The sequence below is a fragment of the Tamandua tetradactyla genome, chromosome 2 (assembly GCF_023851605.1).
Source record: "Tamandua tetradactyla isolate mTamTet1 chromosome 2, mTamTet1.pri, whole genome shotgun sequence".
NCBI classification, from domain to species: domain Eukaryota; kingdom Metazoa; phylum Chordata; class Mammalia; order Pilosa; family Myrmecophagidae; genus Tamandua; species Tamandua tetradactyla.
In genome coordinates this window covers 118,863,249-118,878,940 of record NC_135328.1, presented here as the reverse complement: position 1 = coordinate 118,878,940, position 15,692 = coordinate 118,863,249, and the positions used below count along the sequence as shown (strand labels likewise).

The 15,692-nt window shown below is 41.8% G+C and overlaps 1 protein-coding gene across 6 annotated transcripts in view; it reads right to left on the bottom strand.

Annotated features, from left to right (window-relative positions):
* GOLM1 (golgi membrane protein 1) overlaps positions 1-15,692 on the bottom strand; it is a 98,175-nt gene that overhangs the window by 18,389 nt on the left and 64,094 nt on the right. For all 6 annotated transcript variants that reach the window (XM_077148634.1, XM_077148628.1, XM_077148629.1 and 3 more), the window contains 4 exons: positions 13,180-13,282; positions 7,718-7,847; positions 1,330-1,471; positions 388-657 (listed from right to left, as the gene is read on the bottom strand). In XM_077148634.1, the coding sequence (XP_077004749.1) occupies positions 388-657; positions 1,330-1,471; positions 7,718-7,847; positions 13,180-13,282 (645 nt within the window). The remainder of the gene's footprint in view (positions 1-387; positions 658-1,329; positions 1,472-7,717; positions 7,848-13,179; positions 13,283-15,692) is intronic.

Below are 15,692 nucleotides of genomic sequence, written 5' to 3'. Positions count from 1 at the left end.
CCATTCATTCATTCACCAGGCATTTGATGAATATCTATGCTGTACCAAATGCTGCATCAGGAAGAAAAGATTTTAAAAAAAAGCAATACATGGGGTCTGCCTGCCAGGAGGCCTATGTTTATTCAACTCAAGGTCTTCCAACTAGAGAGGCTCCCTGACTTCTTATTAATATTATTTCTGAATCCTAAAGTACCAAAGAGTGTATTATTCTTGCTTCCTGACTCTGACCTGATGACTGATACCAAACAAACAAAAGGAACTGTCAAGTCATTAACTGCTATTCGGTAAAATTCACAGGGACCGTCCTATGTTAGGACGGAGAATGAGAGGTTAAGTGACTGATAGAAAGGAGCCAATGGGCAGCTCTCGGAGCCTCTCTACCCTCACCTTCCTCGTCAGTGTCCTGCTCATCCTCCCCGGCCTCAACAACGACAAGCTGGTCCCGCTCGGGCTCCTCAGTCTCCTGATTTTCCGGGCTCACCAACAGGGCAGCTGGTGCATGTGGAGTTCGGCCAGTTTCTTGGGCTTCCCCGACGTCTCTTCCCTCCACAGGTTTGTCTTCCTCAACAGCCTGCTCTTGACCCGGCTGTGGTGGGAGCCCCAGGCTGCCCCTCCGAAGCTCCTCCTCACTGACAATCTGAATCTCGTTGGTCTCCTCTGTGCACAGAACACAGTTAGCTGTAGCCTCACCAGCACTTAATCAACAAAGACATGGTACAACTCAACTCTCAGGGGCTTATTACAAGGAATGTTGCCAGAGTGGGCTGTGGACAGGGAGCAGTTGGGGAAACTTATTTTGTGACCTCAGAGGAAGACCCCATGTCTGAGGCTCATCTTCTCAAGCACGAGTAAGAGTTTAGAAAAAAAAATCTGGACTTGGCTCTCTCAAGTACAGTGACACACCTGCAAGTGGAGAAGCATATAACTGGATTTCTTTAATGGGTGTGGAGAGCACGCCTGTGCTCTCAGGAGTCACTCACTACACAGGGACACAGCAGCTCCCGCTGTCCCCATATCATACCCACTGGGACTCAGCTACCTCCGCTTAATCCCACAATCCCACCAATGTCCTAAATAAAGCAGCCTGGACCTTTCTTCTCACAGCTATCAAAGAACAATACACTCAGTTCACAAGACTGAAATATCAGTAGGACAGAGAAAAAGCCCTGCATCTCCAATCACAGTTGCTCAGAGAGACACCACCTGCCACCGTCCAGCCCATCAGCACACTCTACTCCCAGCACATTTATACGGAGTACAGGGCATGAACTGATGCTGTGTTCTTATCTGAATAAGGCTCTGGGGTGTCACTGCCAGGCTTCAGCCTACCTTTGTTACCTTGCCCCTTCAGATCCAAAGCTGTTTCAGAACTGGGGATGAGTATCTGGGGTTCAGTGTTGCTGGGCAGGTTTCCTTTCCCTTCTGGCACCTCTGCTTGTGCCCCAGGCTGAGGGTCCCCGAGGACTTGGAGCTGAAACAGGAGCACAGGGCAGGGGACCCACAGTCAGAAACTTTACAAACCAAAATTATTAAAATAAAAAATGAAACAAACTATTTCACCAACATTACACAAATAAGAAAGGACCATAAGGGAGCACTAAGAACAAAAGTATATCGTTAAACTGTTAGATAATTTAGATAAAACTGATAAGAAGAAAAAATGTGAGGAGATCTGTAACAGGTTAAGAGATTGAAACAGTAATTAAAATAAGACCCAACCACCACTCTGATTGGGGAAGACAGAAGAAAACATATCTGCTCAGGGAGCTAAACTGTGTGTTATTTGCCCTTATGTTGGTTTATTTACTGACTTGTGGGCAGCAACGAATTGCCCGGCCATACAGTCAGGCAGAAGGGCAATGGGGAAAGGGACTACTGAGTTGATATCCACATGGAGCACAGTCCCAAGGAAATCACTGTGAGAACTTCAGGGGTGCCGTAATGTGGGACCTATCTATGTCCCTCAGAAGACCCCTCTCCATTATCAATGTTAACTGGGACTGGCAAGTACAGTTCTTAGTGCACTTGCTTGAAGTGGTCACCTGGGTTTGTGAAATAAGTTGTCCCGGGGACAGGGAACACAGACATAGGCTGAATCTAGACACACCTGTCTCACACACTATGAGGCAAAATACCACAAGAACTGTTTTGTCTGCCAACAAGAGAGACGGAGACTGCAGGTGACCATGGGGCAGATTCTTTGGGGGAAAGTGTCCCCGCCCCACACATAGCTGAGAAGTCACACTGCTGCAAGTAGCCTTTGGATGCTACAAATGGATCCTGATAGGATGGACTCAATCTAGAACGGGCTTTGCATAACTGGTGGTAGATAAAAATGCTCAAAACTAACAGAAGATACAGTACCATCCTGGACCATAAATCACATTTCCTCAAACCAAGGAACACACTTTTCCATCCCTAACGTCCGACAATGGGCAAAGAGATATCAATCTCAGAGTAAGTCTGAGCACTGGAACAGGAAACCGAACCATTCTGTCTAAAACAGAGGGAACGACGGCATGAAAGGCTGGCTCACGCCTTCCTGGGTCTGGGCTCACTGAACATGAGGAGGGCCTTACTGAATAGGTTCCTTCCTCTGCTTTTCTGCGAGACCCCGGGGAAAGGATGTAGGGAGGATGCTGAATGACTATACAATTTTTTCCCACTTAACTTTTTTCTTTTGCCCCTGACATCACCTCAAATTTCCTTTCTCCTACCTGAAGCAGTGGTCCCAGGAATGGACTTGCAACTGCAATTGCTGGAAGCAGGGATGATTCCAAAGAAAAAGCTAAATATATTTTTAAACCTTGATGTCAGAATTCCTAAAAGGTCTGATGGAGTAGACTGTGCTTTCACTTCATGGGGGAAACTGGACTTGCCAGCAAATGCAACACTTCCTGAGAGTTGAGATAGTCCACTGATTCTGTGCCTGCGTAACCCCAATCTTTATGAGTAGGAATGAACTGAGGGGAGGCACTTGCTGGACAAGTACTGCTGCTGGCAATCAGGACCAGTATAGGGGCTCAATGTCCCTTCCAAGGGTGGAGAGGTTTGGGTAGAAATAAATGATAAATGGAGAGATGAAGAAGTTGAGGGTAAAGAGATGCATAAATGAGTATGCAACTAGGGAAATCCAATATTATGCTGATGCCTCTAGAGAAGCTCAAAGCAAAATATGGTATTGTCTCTTAGCTTACTTATTCCAGATAGTGGAAAGAATGAAGTCTTATATTGCTAGGACCGCTCTCCTTTTGGAACCTAGCAAGGGCGAATGGAGGCCTGCAAAAATAAACTTATTAGCTCTGGTTGAGTGAGACTCTTAATAATATGCCAGCATCTTTTGACAAACAGTTTTCAGGTTACATCTACCACTGTATTGCGATATGCTGTAACACCAGCACTGTTGATAAGATTAAAATAGTGATATTGATGAGCAAATGTACTGGGAAATTAAGTTGAACCCCTTATTCCTAACCTACACTGGATCTTTAAAATGTTAGGCATACGAAATTTTGCTGTAAGAGAGCCTTTGTCAAAGGCTAGGGTAGCCTATGTGGTAAAGAATTTAACCACACCCAATAAGAGGTCTGGCCTTTGCCCTTGGCTTCTCGGAGGGAATCTCTAAGCCCTTACAATGTCATGCCTGACAGGATTGTTGCTGTTTGCCTGGGAGCTCTGGGTCATGGAGAAGGCCTAACAATGTGAATTAGATGAGAACAGGAAGAGTTCTAGTTAAAACTCTAAATAACCTCCACTAGGCCACTACCAGATAGTATCTTAAGGTGGGGCCTGACCAGGCCAGAAAGTCTAACAGTGTTTGTTTTGGGGGCTTTGGGTCATGCAGTGCCAGTCAACCTCTGAAGGGGTTGGAGACTGAGCTCAGCTATGAGGGTAATCAAATCATGCCCATATAATGGAGTCCCAAATAAAAACCCTGAACACCAAGACTCAGGTGTAATTCCCTGGTTGACAGTACTCTGCATGTGGTCACAAAAGATTTTTGGAGATTAACACTATTCTGACTCAGAGAAAGAGAAAGGATACTGCGTTTCGGACTTTTCCTTGATTATTCCGCCCTCTAAAGCTTCTTCCCTTGGCTGATATTGATCTGTATCCTTTAGCTGTAAGAAACTATAACCACTGAATATTACACCTTTCACTGAGTTCTGTGAGTCCTTCTAGTGAATTATCAAACCCGAGGGTAGTTTTAGGATTCACCCCACCCCAGCAAACTTGAAACTGGCATCAGATATGAAGGTGGTCTTGGGTGAATTGTTCCCTAACTTCACAGTTGGCTGAACTCTGCTAATGTCAAACATAATGGTGAGAGACTAAATGCCTTCCCCCTGTGTTCAGTAACGAGATAAGGATATCTGTTCTCGCCACTTCTAGTCTATGTTGTACAGCAGGTTCCATCCAGGAGAATGAGGCAAGAAAAAGAAAAGTCATCCAGGTTGGAAAGGAAACATAAAATTATCTCTATTTACAGATGACATGATAGAAAAACCTAAGGAATCCAAATACAAACCTAACAAAATAAAGTTCAGCAAGGATGTGAGATACAAGATCAATATATAAAAATTAGTTGTACTTCTATACACAAGCAATGAACAGTCTGAAAATGAAATTAAGATAATGACATTCACAATAGCATAAAAAATACATAAATAAACTGAACAAATGACTTGCAAGACTTCTGAATACTACAAAACACTGCTAAAAGAGATCATAGGGAAACTTGAACAAATGAAAAGATATCTCATGTTCATGGATTGGAAGACTTAATACTGTTAGATGCAATACTTCCTAATCTGATACACAGATTTGGCATAATCCCCATAAAAATCCCAGCTGGCGTCTCTGAAAAAATTGGCAAGCCAATACTAAAATCCACATGGAAATTCAAGAGATGCAGAATAAATAACACAATCTTGAAAAAGAACAAAGTCGGAGGACTCTCAACTTTCCAATTTGAAAACTCACTATAAAATTATAAGATTATATGGTACCCATACAAAGATAGACAAATTATCTGGTATGCCCCATAAAGACAGACAAGTGTCAATGGATTAAAACTGAGAGTCCAGAAATAAACTGTCAAACTTATGGTTAACTGAGTTTTGACAACAGTGTCAAGACAATTTAATAGGAAATAATAATCTCTTCAACATATGATGCTGGGAAAACTGGAAAGCCACATGCAAAAAAATGAAGGTGGACCTCTACCTCACTCCATATACAAAAATTAAAAGTGGATCACAGACCTAAACATAAGCTCTAAGACCATAAAATTCTTAGAAGAAAATATAGAAGTAAATCTTTTTCACTTTGGGTAGAAAAGAATTTCCAGATATGAACCCAAAACAAATGACAAAAGAAAAAAAACATATAAACTTCATCAGCTTTCCCAATCAAAATTTAAAACTTTTGTGCTTCAATGAATACCATCAAGGAAGTGAGAAGACAACCTATAAAAACAGAGGAAAATATCTGTTTATATCTATATATCTAGAATAGATAAAGAAATCTTACAACTCAAGAAAAACACAACTCAATTAAAAATTAGACAAAGGATCTGAATAGACACTTCTCCAAAAAAGATATAAAAATGGCCAATAAATCATATGAAAAGATGCTCAAAATCACCAGACAATAAGGAGATGAAAATCAACATGAATACTACTTCATCGTGATCAGGGAGATGCAAGTCAACATAAGACACCACTTCATACCCACCAAAACAAAATAGAAACTAAATGTTGGCAAGGATGTGGAAAAACTATAATGCTTATGTAGGCTGGTAGGAATGTAAAATAGGATCACCACTTTGTAAAACAGTCTGGCAGCTCCTCAAAAGATTAAGCACAACTCAGCAATTCCACTCCTAGGTACCTACCCAAGACAAATGAAAGTTTTTGTCCCCATGAAAAAGTACAAACATTCACAGCAGCTTTATTCACAATAGCCACAAAGTGGAAGCAACACAAATATCTACAATAGATGAACGGGTGAACAAGATATAGTATACCTGTATAATGGAGTGTTATTTAGCCACAAAAGGAATGAAATTCGCATACATGCTACAACATGGATGAACCTTGAAGACATTATGCAGTGTGAAAGCAGTTAAGACACAAGAGACCACATATTCTATGCATTCATTTACAGGAAATGCCCAGAATAGGCAAATCTATACAGAATAAAAATACGTTAGTGGTTACCTGGGGCCATGGGGAATGGAGGAAAAATAGAAGTAAGCTTATGGGGATGAGGTTTCTTTTTGGGGTATTAAAAATGTCCTAAAACTGATCATGCATTCTCACAAGCAGTGGGGACAACCAAAGCAATAGGCTGATCCCCCAATCTTGGGGTTTGTTCATATAAAACTTAACCCCGCAAAGGACAGGCTAAGCCTCCTTAATATTAGGCTTAAGGGTCACTCTTTTGTTGCTCAGATTGTGGCCTCTCCCTCTAAGCCAACATGACATGCAAACTCACTGCCCTCCCCCTCTCTACATGGGACATGACTCCCAGGGGTGTGGACCTTCCTGGGAACGTGGGACTGAAATCCTAGAATGAGCTGGGACTCAGCACCAAGAGATTGAGAAAACCTTCTCAACCAAAAGGGGGAAGAGAGAAATGAGACAAAATAAAGTGTCAATGTCTGAGAGATTCCAAACAGAGTCGAGAGATTATCCTGGAGGTTATTCTTATGCATTAAATAGATATCACCCTTTTAGTTAAGGCATAACAGAGAGGCTGGAGGGAACTGCCTGAAAATGTAGAGCTGTGTTCCAGCAGCCATATTTCTTGAAGATGATTGTATAATGATATAGCTTTTGCAATGTGACTGTGTGATTGTGAAAACCCTGTGTCTGAAGCTCCTTTTATCTACCTTATCGACAGATGAGTAAAACATATGGATTAAAAATAAGTAAATAATAGGGGGAACAAATGTTAAAATAAATTTAGAAGATTGAAATGCTAGTGATCAATGGAAGGGCAGGGTAAAGGGTATGGTAGGTATGAATTTTTTTCTGTTTTCTTTTTATTCCTTTTTCTGAACTAATGCAAATGTTCTAAGAAATGATCATGATGATGAATATACAACTATGTGATGATACTGTGAGTGAGATTATATATCAAGAATGGAATGATCATATATATGGTAAGAATGTTTGTGTTTGTATGTTGGTATGTTTAATAAAATAAAATAAACTGACCGTGGTTGCACAAGTTTGTGAATATACAAAACCAATGAATTGTAAAGTATGTGAATTATGTTTCAATGAAGTGGCTATATTAAAAAACAAAAAAACACAACCTCCCGAAGGCTTTGGGCAGCAGTTTGATGGGCCCCACTTCATTCAGGCAGCAGGAAAGCCGAGTGGTTGTCAGCAGGTGTGACGGACCTAGGCTGATGGTCTGCTCCACCTGGAACCAAGCAGTATGGCCTTGGGCAAGGTACTTAGCCATCTCCATGGGCCTCAGAAACAATGGAATACAAGTAACTCTCTCCCAGCATGGCTGTGAAGTTTAAATGAAATAATTCCCATGAAGCCCTGAGCATGTAACAGGCTGGCACATGCAGGACCAGGTTTGACTCTGGAATCTAAGGGAACCCAACCTGCCAGGGAAAGCACAGATTAGATCAAATCACACAGCAGAGGCTGGGAAAACCTTCCAGAAATCCTTGGCAGAAAACACCCAGACTCACCTGCTGACTTGGGCCTTTTTCTGTCTTCAGCTCTCGGGAAGCTCCAGCTTCGTTCCCCTTTTTGGTGACTTCTTCTATCCGTTCTTCACACTGCTCCTTCGCCTCCCTCATCTGACTGATGCACTGGCTCCTGCGGTGAAAGGAAGAACAAGAACGGACAGACGTTTGCGGCTGTGTCTGTATACCAACCATTTCCATACTGTGGCTGAGAAACCTACTTCAACAAGAGACACCCATCACTGACTTCCTGCTTTGGGCACTCTTCAAAGAAAAGTATACTTAACTGAGCCTTACTAAAATTCTGTCATGTTGTTCTAAAATGGATGAACTTTAATGGTTAGGAAAAACAAATTTTTAAACTGCAACCTATAAACCCAAACTGTCAATTAGCTAAGATACTGTGAAGCAATACTTCTGCTTTATGCCTGGAATTTATCTTATGAGAATCTCAAGTGTAAGAGCTGTACACTAATTGTGAGAATGCGTAGTCATACCCACTGGGTTTGCAAATAAGGAAGCTAAGAGGTGAGCTGCCTATTTTAGAGCTGAACCTGGGTCACAGAAAGAGAATCTGAAAAGGCTGCAACTAGAAAGTGCACTCGAGGTTTCCGGACTATGCTTTCTACTACACGGGCTGCCTTTTGTGAGTCTCAGGCATTTCAAAGCAAACTATGAGCACTAACTACACTCAACCCACTACTCCTGTAAGGTACCCATCAGTTTAAAGTGTTTACTAGGTTGCAGTAAACACACACACGGAAGGGTATCAGGTACCACGGAAATGATGCAGGGCACAGTTCCTGACCCCGAACAGTCCACAGGTCACCAGAGGAGAGGAACTGCTGAGAAAATCATTTAAAGAAAATTCTCACAAACACATAAGCCATAGTTGGTAGACTACTGCACAGTAGCTTAAATGCAGCAGACAAAAGGAGAATCATCTGTATATTAAAAGAACCATACATGTCCAATTCATTGTTATTAAAATCACAGAAACTCGGGATTGGCAAATGAGCCAGGGCCTGGAAATTCCTCAGCCTTTAAACCCCAAAAAAGGTAAATGAGGCCTAGTGGGCAATATCCTATGAATATTGCAGAGTGGCAATGAAAAATGTCAAAACTCTTTATTTTATAAAACCATTGTATTTGTGAGAAAATGACCCATGTTTTCCTGCTGTGTCATTTCAAATTTTATTTTGAGAACTTTCCAATAGCTTCAAATGCTCACAAATGTATTGTTTTTAAATAACTTTATTTAGATAAATACAATTCTTACAGAGCAGTGCAACAGTGGCTCAGTGGCAGAATTCTCACCTGCCATCCCAGAGACCCGGATTTGAGTCCTGGTGCCTACCCATGCAAAAAAAAAAAAAAAAAACAACAATTCTACAATTACTACTTTAAAGCCCTAGGCTGAAATATTTTTGAATTAAAATAAGGTCTAGCAGGCAAAAGTGTTCACCTGCTCCCAACCCCTGCCAAAAATCAAGTTCCATGAACCTTTATCTCTCAGCCTCCCAGAGGAAGTTTGCTTTACCACATTCCAGCTGGAAAGCAATAAGGGGACAACCCTTGATGGCAGGAGGCTCCAATTCCTACCCACAGGCTAGGCAGACTGCGACAGCGTTACTTCCTGAAAAACTCAGGCCAGTTTCTCCTTACACGTACCTGGAAAACGTTCAGGCAATAACTGAAGCTACGTTGTAGAGACACACAGGCCTTGGTCAATGGTTATTCTAACTGGTGCAGACAGTAACCAGAACGTGCACACTAAAAAAATCCATTGGCATAGATGACCCAATCATCCAGAAAGTATATCGCCAGAGTATGACTGCTGCATTCCAGGAACAGCTTTCAGAAATCTAATTCGTTTCCTCCTGGTGTGAGGATAAGACGGCCAGCAGGTCCACCCCATGTGCCAACTCTAAGTGCTTTAGAAAGGACAGCAAGGCTCCATTATGATGGAGTTCCAAGACTGCTCTGAGCTGTCTGCCCTAGGAGTAAGAAGTGGGGATGCGTGGGGAAGTGGGGGTAGGAGTAAGAAGTGGGGATGCGTGTCCCAGCTACATGCTGACTGTGATGACAAGGAAAGAGCATTAACTTGTGTATCAGGAAACCTGGCCTTCCTGTCAGCTTTTCCTTTCTCAGCCCTGTCTTCTATAAAAGGATTAGAACAGACAGGATGCTTTAACTGAGGGTCTGCAGTTATGGTTCAGGGAACCTACAAACTCCCCAAAGGACTGAAAGCACAACTTTACATATGTATCCATTTATAAATTTGCTAACAAAACATCCATCCTTTTATCAGATTCTCAAATGGATCTAGAATCCATCCAAAGAAAGTTAAGACCAACCAGCTTTCTAGCTTCCAACATTCTAAGACCATCATCACCAGGAAGCATCCTATACAGGGCAAAGGGCCTTGGGTACAACTAGTAGGACAGATGATATCAGCAGAGAGAGTTTTCAACCCAGCTACGGACCTGCAAGGAGGAAAAGGGAGTGCAGCCACATGCACACCTCATCAGGTTAGAGAGGCCCGCTCACCCTCTGTCCCAACGTGGGGAGCGGAGCTGCCTTCCAGGGGACCAGGCCCAGCCACGGCAAAATCCTCTGCATCAACATTTATCAAGTGAGGCCATTAATATTTTTTTGTATTTCTATCAATAGAAGGGAAATATGTGCATTAAGGTGCCTTTTAAGGATGTATAGTTAAGACTGGGGTACTTCATTTTTGTCTGAATTTCTTGATCAGCATAACTCAGGGTTGTTGTTTCTCAATCTCAGGACTAGTGACATCTGGGCTCAGATAATCCTTTGCGGTGGGGACTGCCCTATTCATTGAAGAACATTTGACATTCTACTGTGACAACCAGAAATGTTTCCAGACATTGCGAAATGTCTCGTGGTGGGTAGGGGGTCTGCCCCCCATTCAGAACCACTGTTGTAGCTGAATAAATTTCCGTATGTTTATTCTCTAATGATATATCCATTGTATTGATTGTCTATTCATGTCCTTTACATATTTATGTGTCTGGGGCTTCGTGTATTTACATTGCTTTGTTCTTTTGTTTTTTATTGTGAAATATAACATATATACATAAAAGCATATTTTATAGATATGCTTTTATTTATTCAAAGTATATTTTATTTTATTCAAAGTAAATTTTATAGAAACAGATTACAAAGTTTGATATGGGTTATAGTTCCACCATATCAGCTGCTTCCTTCTAGCTGCTCTAAGACATTGGAGACTAAAAGATTTCAGTATAATGATTCAGTAGTAATACTCATTTGTTAAATCCTATCTTCTCTGTTATAACTCCTCCATCTCCTTTGATCCTTCTTCCCATCTTTAGGGATATTTGGGCAATAACCATTCTAACTTCTTTGTGTTGACAAGGTGTCGACATTATGGGGTGGGAGGATGTACCTGGTTGATGCTCTTGGACAGACTGGCACCTCTGGGTTTCAGGGCTTATGTGGTATAGGCACAATCTGGAGGTTTTAGGTTTTTGAAAAATAAGCCTAGTGAGTGAAACTTTTGTAGAGTCTCAGATAAAGCCCTGGGTATTCTTTAGAGTTTTCAGGAATACTGTTGGTTGGGGCTTGGCACACCATAGCATTTAGCAAATCTCACTGAAGGATGCATATGAGTAGCCTCCAGAATAGCCTCTTGACTCTATTTGAAATCTCTTCACCACTGATACGTTATTTTCTTATATTTCTTTCCCCCTTTTCATCAGGTAGGCATTGTTGATTCCATGGTGCCAGGGACAGGCTTGTCCTACGAGTCATGTCCCACACTGCCTGGGAGACTTACACCCCTGGATGTCACATCCCATGTAGGGGGGCAGGGTAATGCTTTTACTTGTACAGTTAGGCTGAGAGAGAGAGGCCACATCTGAGCAACAAAAAAGGTCCTCTGGAATTTACTCTTAGGCATGATTATAAGTAGGCTTAGCATCTCCATTACAGAAATAAGTTTCTTAAGAGCAAGCCTCAAGATCAAGGGCTTGACCTATTAATTTGGGAGTCCCTAATGTATGAGAGAGTATAAAGGATTTCCCAGGTGGGAGAGTTTAATAGTTCCACATTTTTTCTCTAGTCCTTCAAGGGACTCTGCCAACACTTTTTTTTCACCAATACTTTTTAACTGTCTGCCCTACATACTCTGGAATGTATCCGGGCATTACATAAAGCTACGTAGTTCTGAAGGAATTAAGAAGACAGGACATGAGCAGCACTCTTTTGGAAGAACGTGTGAAATTAGCCTTACAAGAGCAGTGGCTGTGGGAAAACAGCCTTTCAGAGAAGGGTAAAAGTCTTTCAGAAAGCAGCTGGCAATTTATACCTATTGACACACTAAACTTACATATGATTCTTTTTAAGAAGAAAATTGTCCCCTCCCTGCCCCCATATATTTTTTTAAGGTTTTATGCAACAATGTCAATGATGTTGGGCAAGTTATAAAAAACCCAAACTCAAAAGCAACCTAAATAAAGGACCAGGCAAAGGGAAATTAATTTTGGTAATTAAGCAAATCTCCATACAGAATATTAAACAGCGATTTTTAATTATAAAACATTTTGGAGCAATATGGAATTGTTTATATATGTTAGTAAATGAAAAATTGATTCAAAGATTCTTATGACAAGTACAATTATGTAAAAAATATGTGTATTCTGAGACATGGCGAGAAATGGGGAGTCCTATGGCAGCTGGGCTCCTGGGTGGCTGCTGCTCTCTGAATCCCAACCTTCCCATGCTTTATTTACATTATTTTTTGAAGAAAAAAGGGGGAGAAATATACAGACACAACCGCATTCTCTACCGTCTAAACTGATTTTGACTCTCTTACTAATGGAATTGGATCACTTTTTAAAAAGGTTGTTTGGTTTCTAATATAAAAGTACTCTATTCTCACCACAGAAACTTAGGAAAATGCTGAGAAGTCTCAAGAAAATAAATGTCTACATGCCGTTACCAGGCAATAAAACTGCACTGATATTTTGCCAAAATGCCTTTTAGCCTGTGAGTTTGCTTTAGTTCACTTTCAACCACTTTTGGAACACATTTTCAAAGGCTTTAGATTGTTGACTTAGCCAGTAAAGCTCTGCTTCACAGAGATCATTTACAACAGTTTTAAGATACACCGGGTAAGTCATTTCCTGCTTCAGAGAACAGCTGCATGTATGTACATTTCTTATCCTGTAGTATAAGCCCACTGGCCAATCCTTTCCCATGGCCTCCTGGAGCACTGTAATAAAATCCACTGTTTCTAAAGGACATGAATCCTAAGAAACACTGTACGTCTCTCACGGAGCCCTGTATGAGCCACACGGGCTGTGCTCTATGACCAGGAGGGAGAGTGGACATCACACTGGACCCTGTCCAGCACCCTCGGCTTCCAACATGTCAGCCTCCCGCACAGAGTGCATGCGACACTGTGGTGCACTTACAGGTCGTAGGAGAACTTCCTCTCCAGGTTGGTCTGGTTCTTCTGAAACTGGAGGACGTCATGCTGCAGCCGGCCGTAATTCCTCTGCAGAGACTTTAACTGGTCTAGGTCAAAACAATGACAGGTAAGCACACAGGACAGCAAACGGCCATCAAGCTATTCAGCCAAAACATGACACGGTAAAACCCAAAGAGTGGAACACAAAGGGCAGACACAAGGGAATACGAGACGAAGGACAAAAGGACGAGAGCGCAGTCCTTCCTGGGGAATCTCTACACCCCAACCCCAGGATTCTTTTTCAAATGGCTCTGCTTTTCTCTCTTAAACCTCCTTTTTGTTCACCGCCCTTAAAATGCACAAGGAGGTTCTATTTGCCTATTTCTTCCTTAGACACAATCACCCCACAAAATCACACAGCAGCATGCGCTGTCCTTCCCCACCCCCCAGGCTTGTCCTTGTGTCTGTCAAATGCTGGTTTGGACTTCTGGTCAGATAAGCAAGCACCTCATTTTTAACAGACCAGCATTATCCTCCCATCATTATTTACAGCCAAGCTATTCTCTGAGGCCCTGTGTTCATTTAATCACCCAACACTCTTATCTTTGAGGAAATTCACCCCTCCCATCCATGCTGTCCTAAGGTTGGGAGCTCTGCCCTACACAGAAACCCTGTGACGCTTAATTTCATGTGTCCGACTTGGCCAGGAAATGGTGTTCATTTGCTACAGAGAGGAGATTTTGTGGATGGATTTATATTAGGCAGTTATTGCATCTCTAGTCAAGAGAGGAACCTGCCCTCAGCAATACCAGGAGCCTCCTCCAACCAGGTGGAGGCCTGAAAGAGAGAACTAAGGATTATAGTAATTCAAAAGAATTTCTAGCTCTACTCTGGCCAGCCAGCTTCTCCTAGGGAACTGATTCACCATCACCTTCGTAACTTGCAGCCAGCCCTGTGGAATTCGGATTTACCAATCCCCACAGTTGCATAAGCCAACTCCTATAATAAATCTCTTCATATTTACATTGGTTCTGTTTCTCTGAAGAACCCTGCCTCATACACACTGCATTCCCCGAGGTCTGTCCTCAGACCTACAAGACTCTTGGGGTGGTGGCTGGGGAGGGTTTCAAATTAAATAAAAATGAAGAATCTCATGAACTACTGATATATGTGACATGGACCAATCTGAAGAGCAAATTGCTGAGTGAAAGAAGCCAGTCTTAAAAGTCACACAGTGCATAATTCCATTTGAAAAGATAAAACTGCAGCAATGGAAATGGCTCAGTGTTGGCCTGAGGCCAGGAGTGGGGACTGACTCCAAAGGGGCAAGAGGAGGGGAGATTTCTGCTGTTGACAGGCAAGTGCTACACTGGTGGCAGCATGTGTGATATGCATTTGTCAAAATTTATGGAACTGCACACTCCACAAAGGGTTAAGTGTTGTTGCATGTAGGTTACACGTGAATAAACCTAACACAAAAAAAATTCCATACTCAAACTAAGTATGGGACAATGCCACCCTATCCGGTGATCATAAGGAATGAGCTACTGATATCCTCAACAACACGGATGATATCAAAATGACAATACTAGGGCGGGCCACAGTGGCTCAGCAGGCAAGGATGCTTGCCTGCCATGCCAGAGGACCTGGGTTCGATTCCCGGTGCCTGCCCATGTGAAAAAAAAACAATACTAGTGAGGAAGCCAGACTAAAAAGGGCACCTACTGGATATTTCCATTTATATAAAAATTTTTTAAATGCAAATTCATCTACAATGACAGAAAGCAGGTCAGTGGTTTCCCAAAGGGAGGGGGATTACCAGGTGGCAGAGGAAACTTCTGGGGTAATGCATATGCTCACTGTATCGATTTGGGGGGTGGCCGTGGAATGTCTGCATGTGTCAAAACTTGCTGAAATGTACACTTCAAAGATGTACAGTTTACTCTAGGTCAATTATACCTAATTGAGACTGTTTACAACCACTATGAGGAATTAGAGATGACCAGGCTCTGAGAAGCCCCTGCAATGAAGCAGCCCATGTATCTTGTTTAACCCTGCACGTCCTGACAAAGCACCTTCTTTTCACGTTAACACCTATTACTATTCTTAGAACCTGATTTGAAACTAGAATTCTAGACCAGCCTTGTCCGTAGAATATAATGCAAACCACACACAAAAGTAAAAATGTTCTAGTAACCACATTCCTAAAAAGTGAAAAGAAGAAATAAAAACCATAGGTGGAATTCATTTTAATAATGCATTTTGTTTAACCCACTCTCCACAGAACATAATCTCAACATATAATGGGTGCAAAAACTTGTTAATATTTTGCATTCCTTTTTTTATACAAGTCATTGAAAGCCAGTGTGTATTTAATACTTACACCATATCTCAATTTGAATGTTAAATTTTCATAGGAAATTCCTGACCTGAATTTAAATTTCATAAAACTTAAAGTTAAAAAAGTAGATCAGCGTACCCACGTTGTTCCAAACATAAATTAAGTTTTCCAAAATT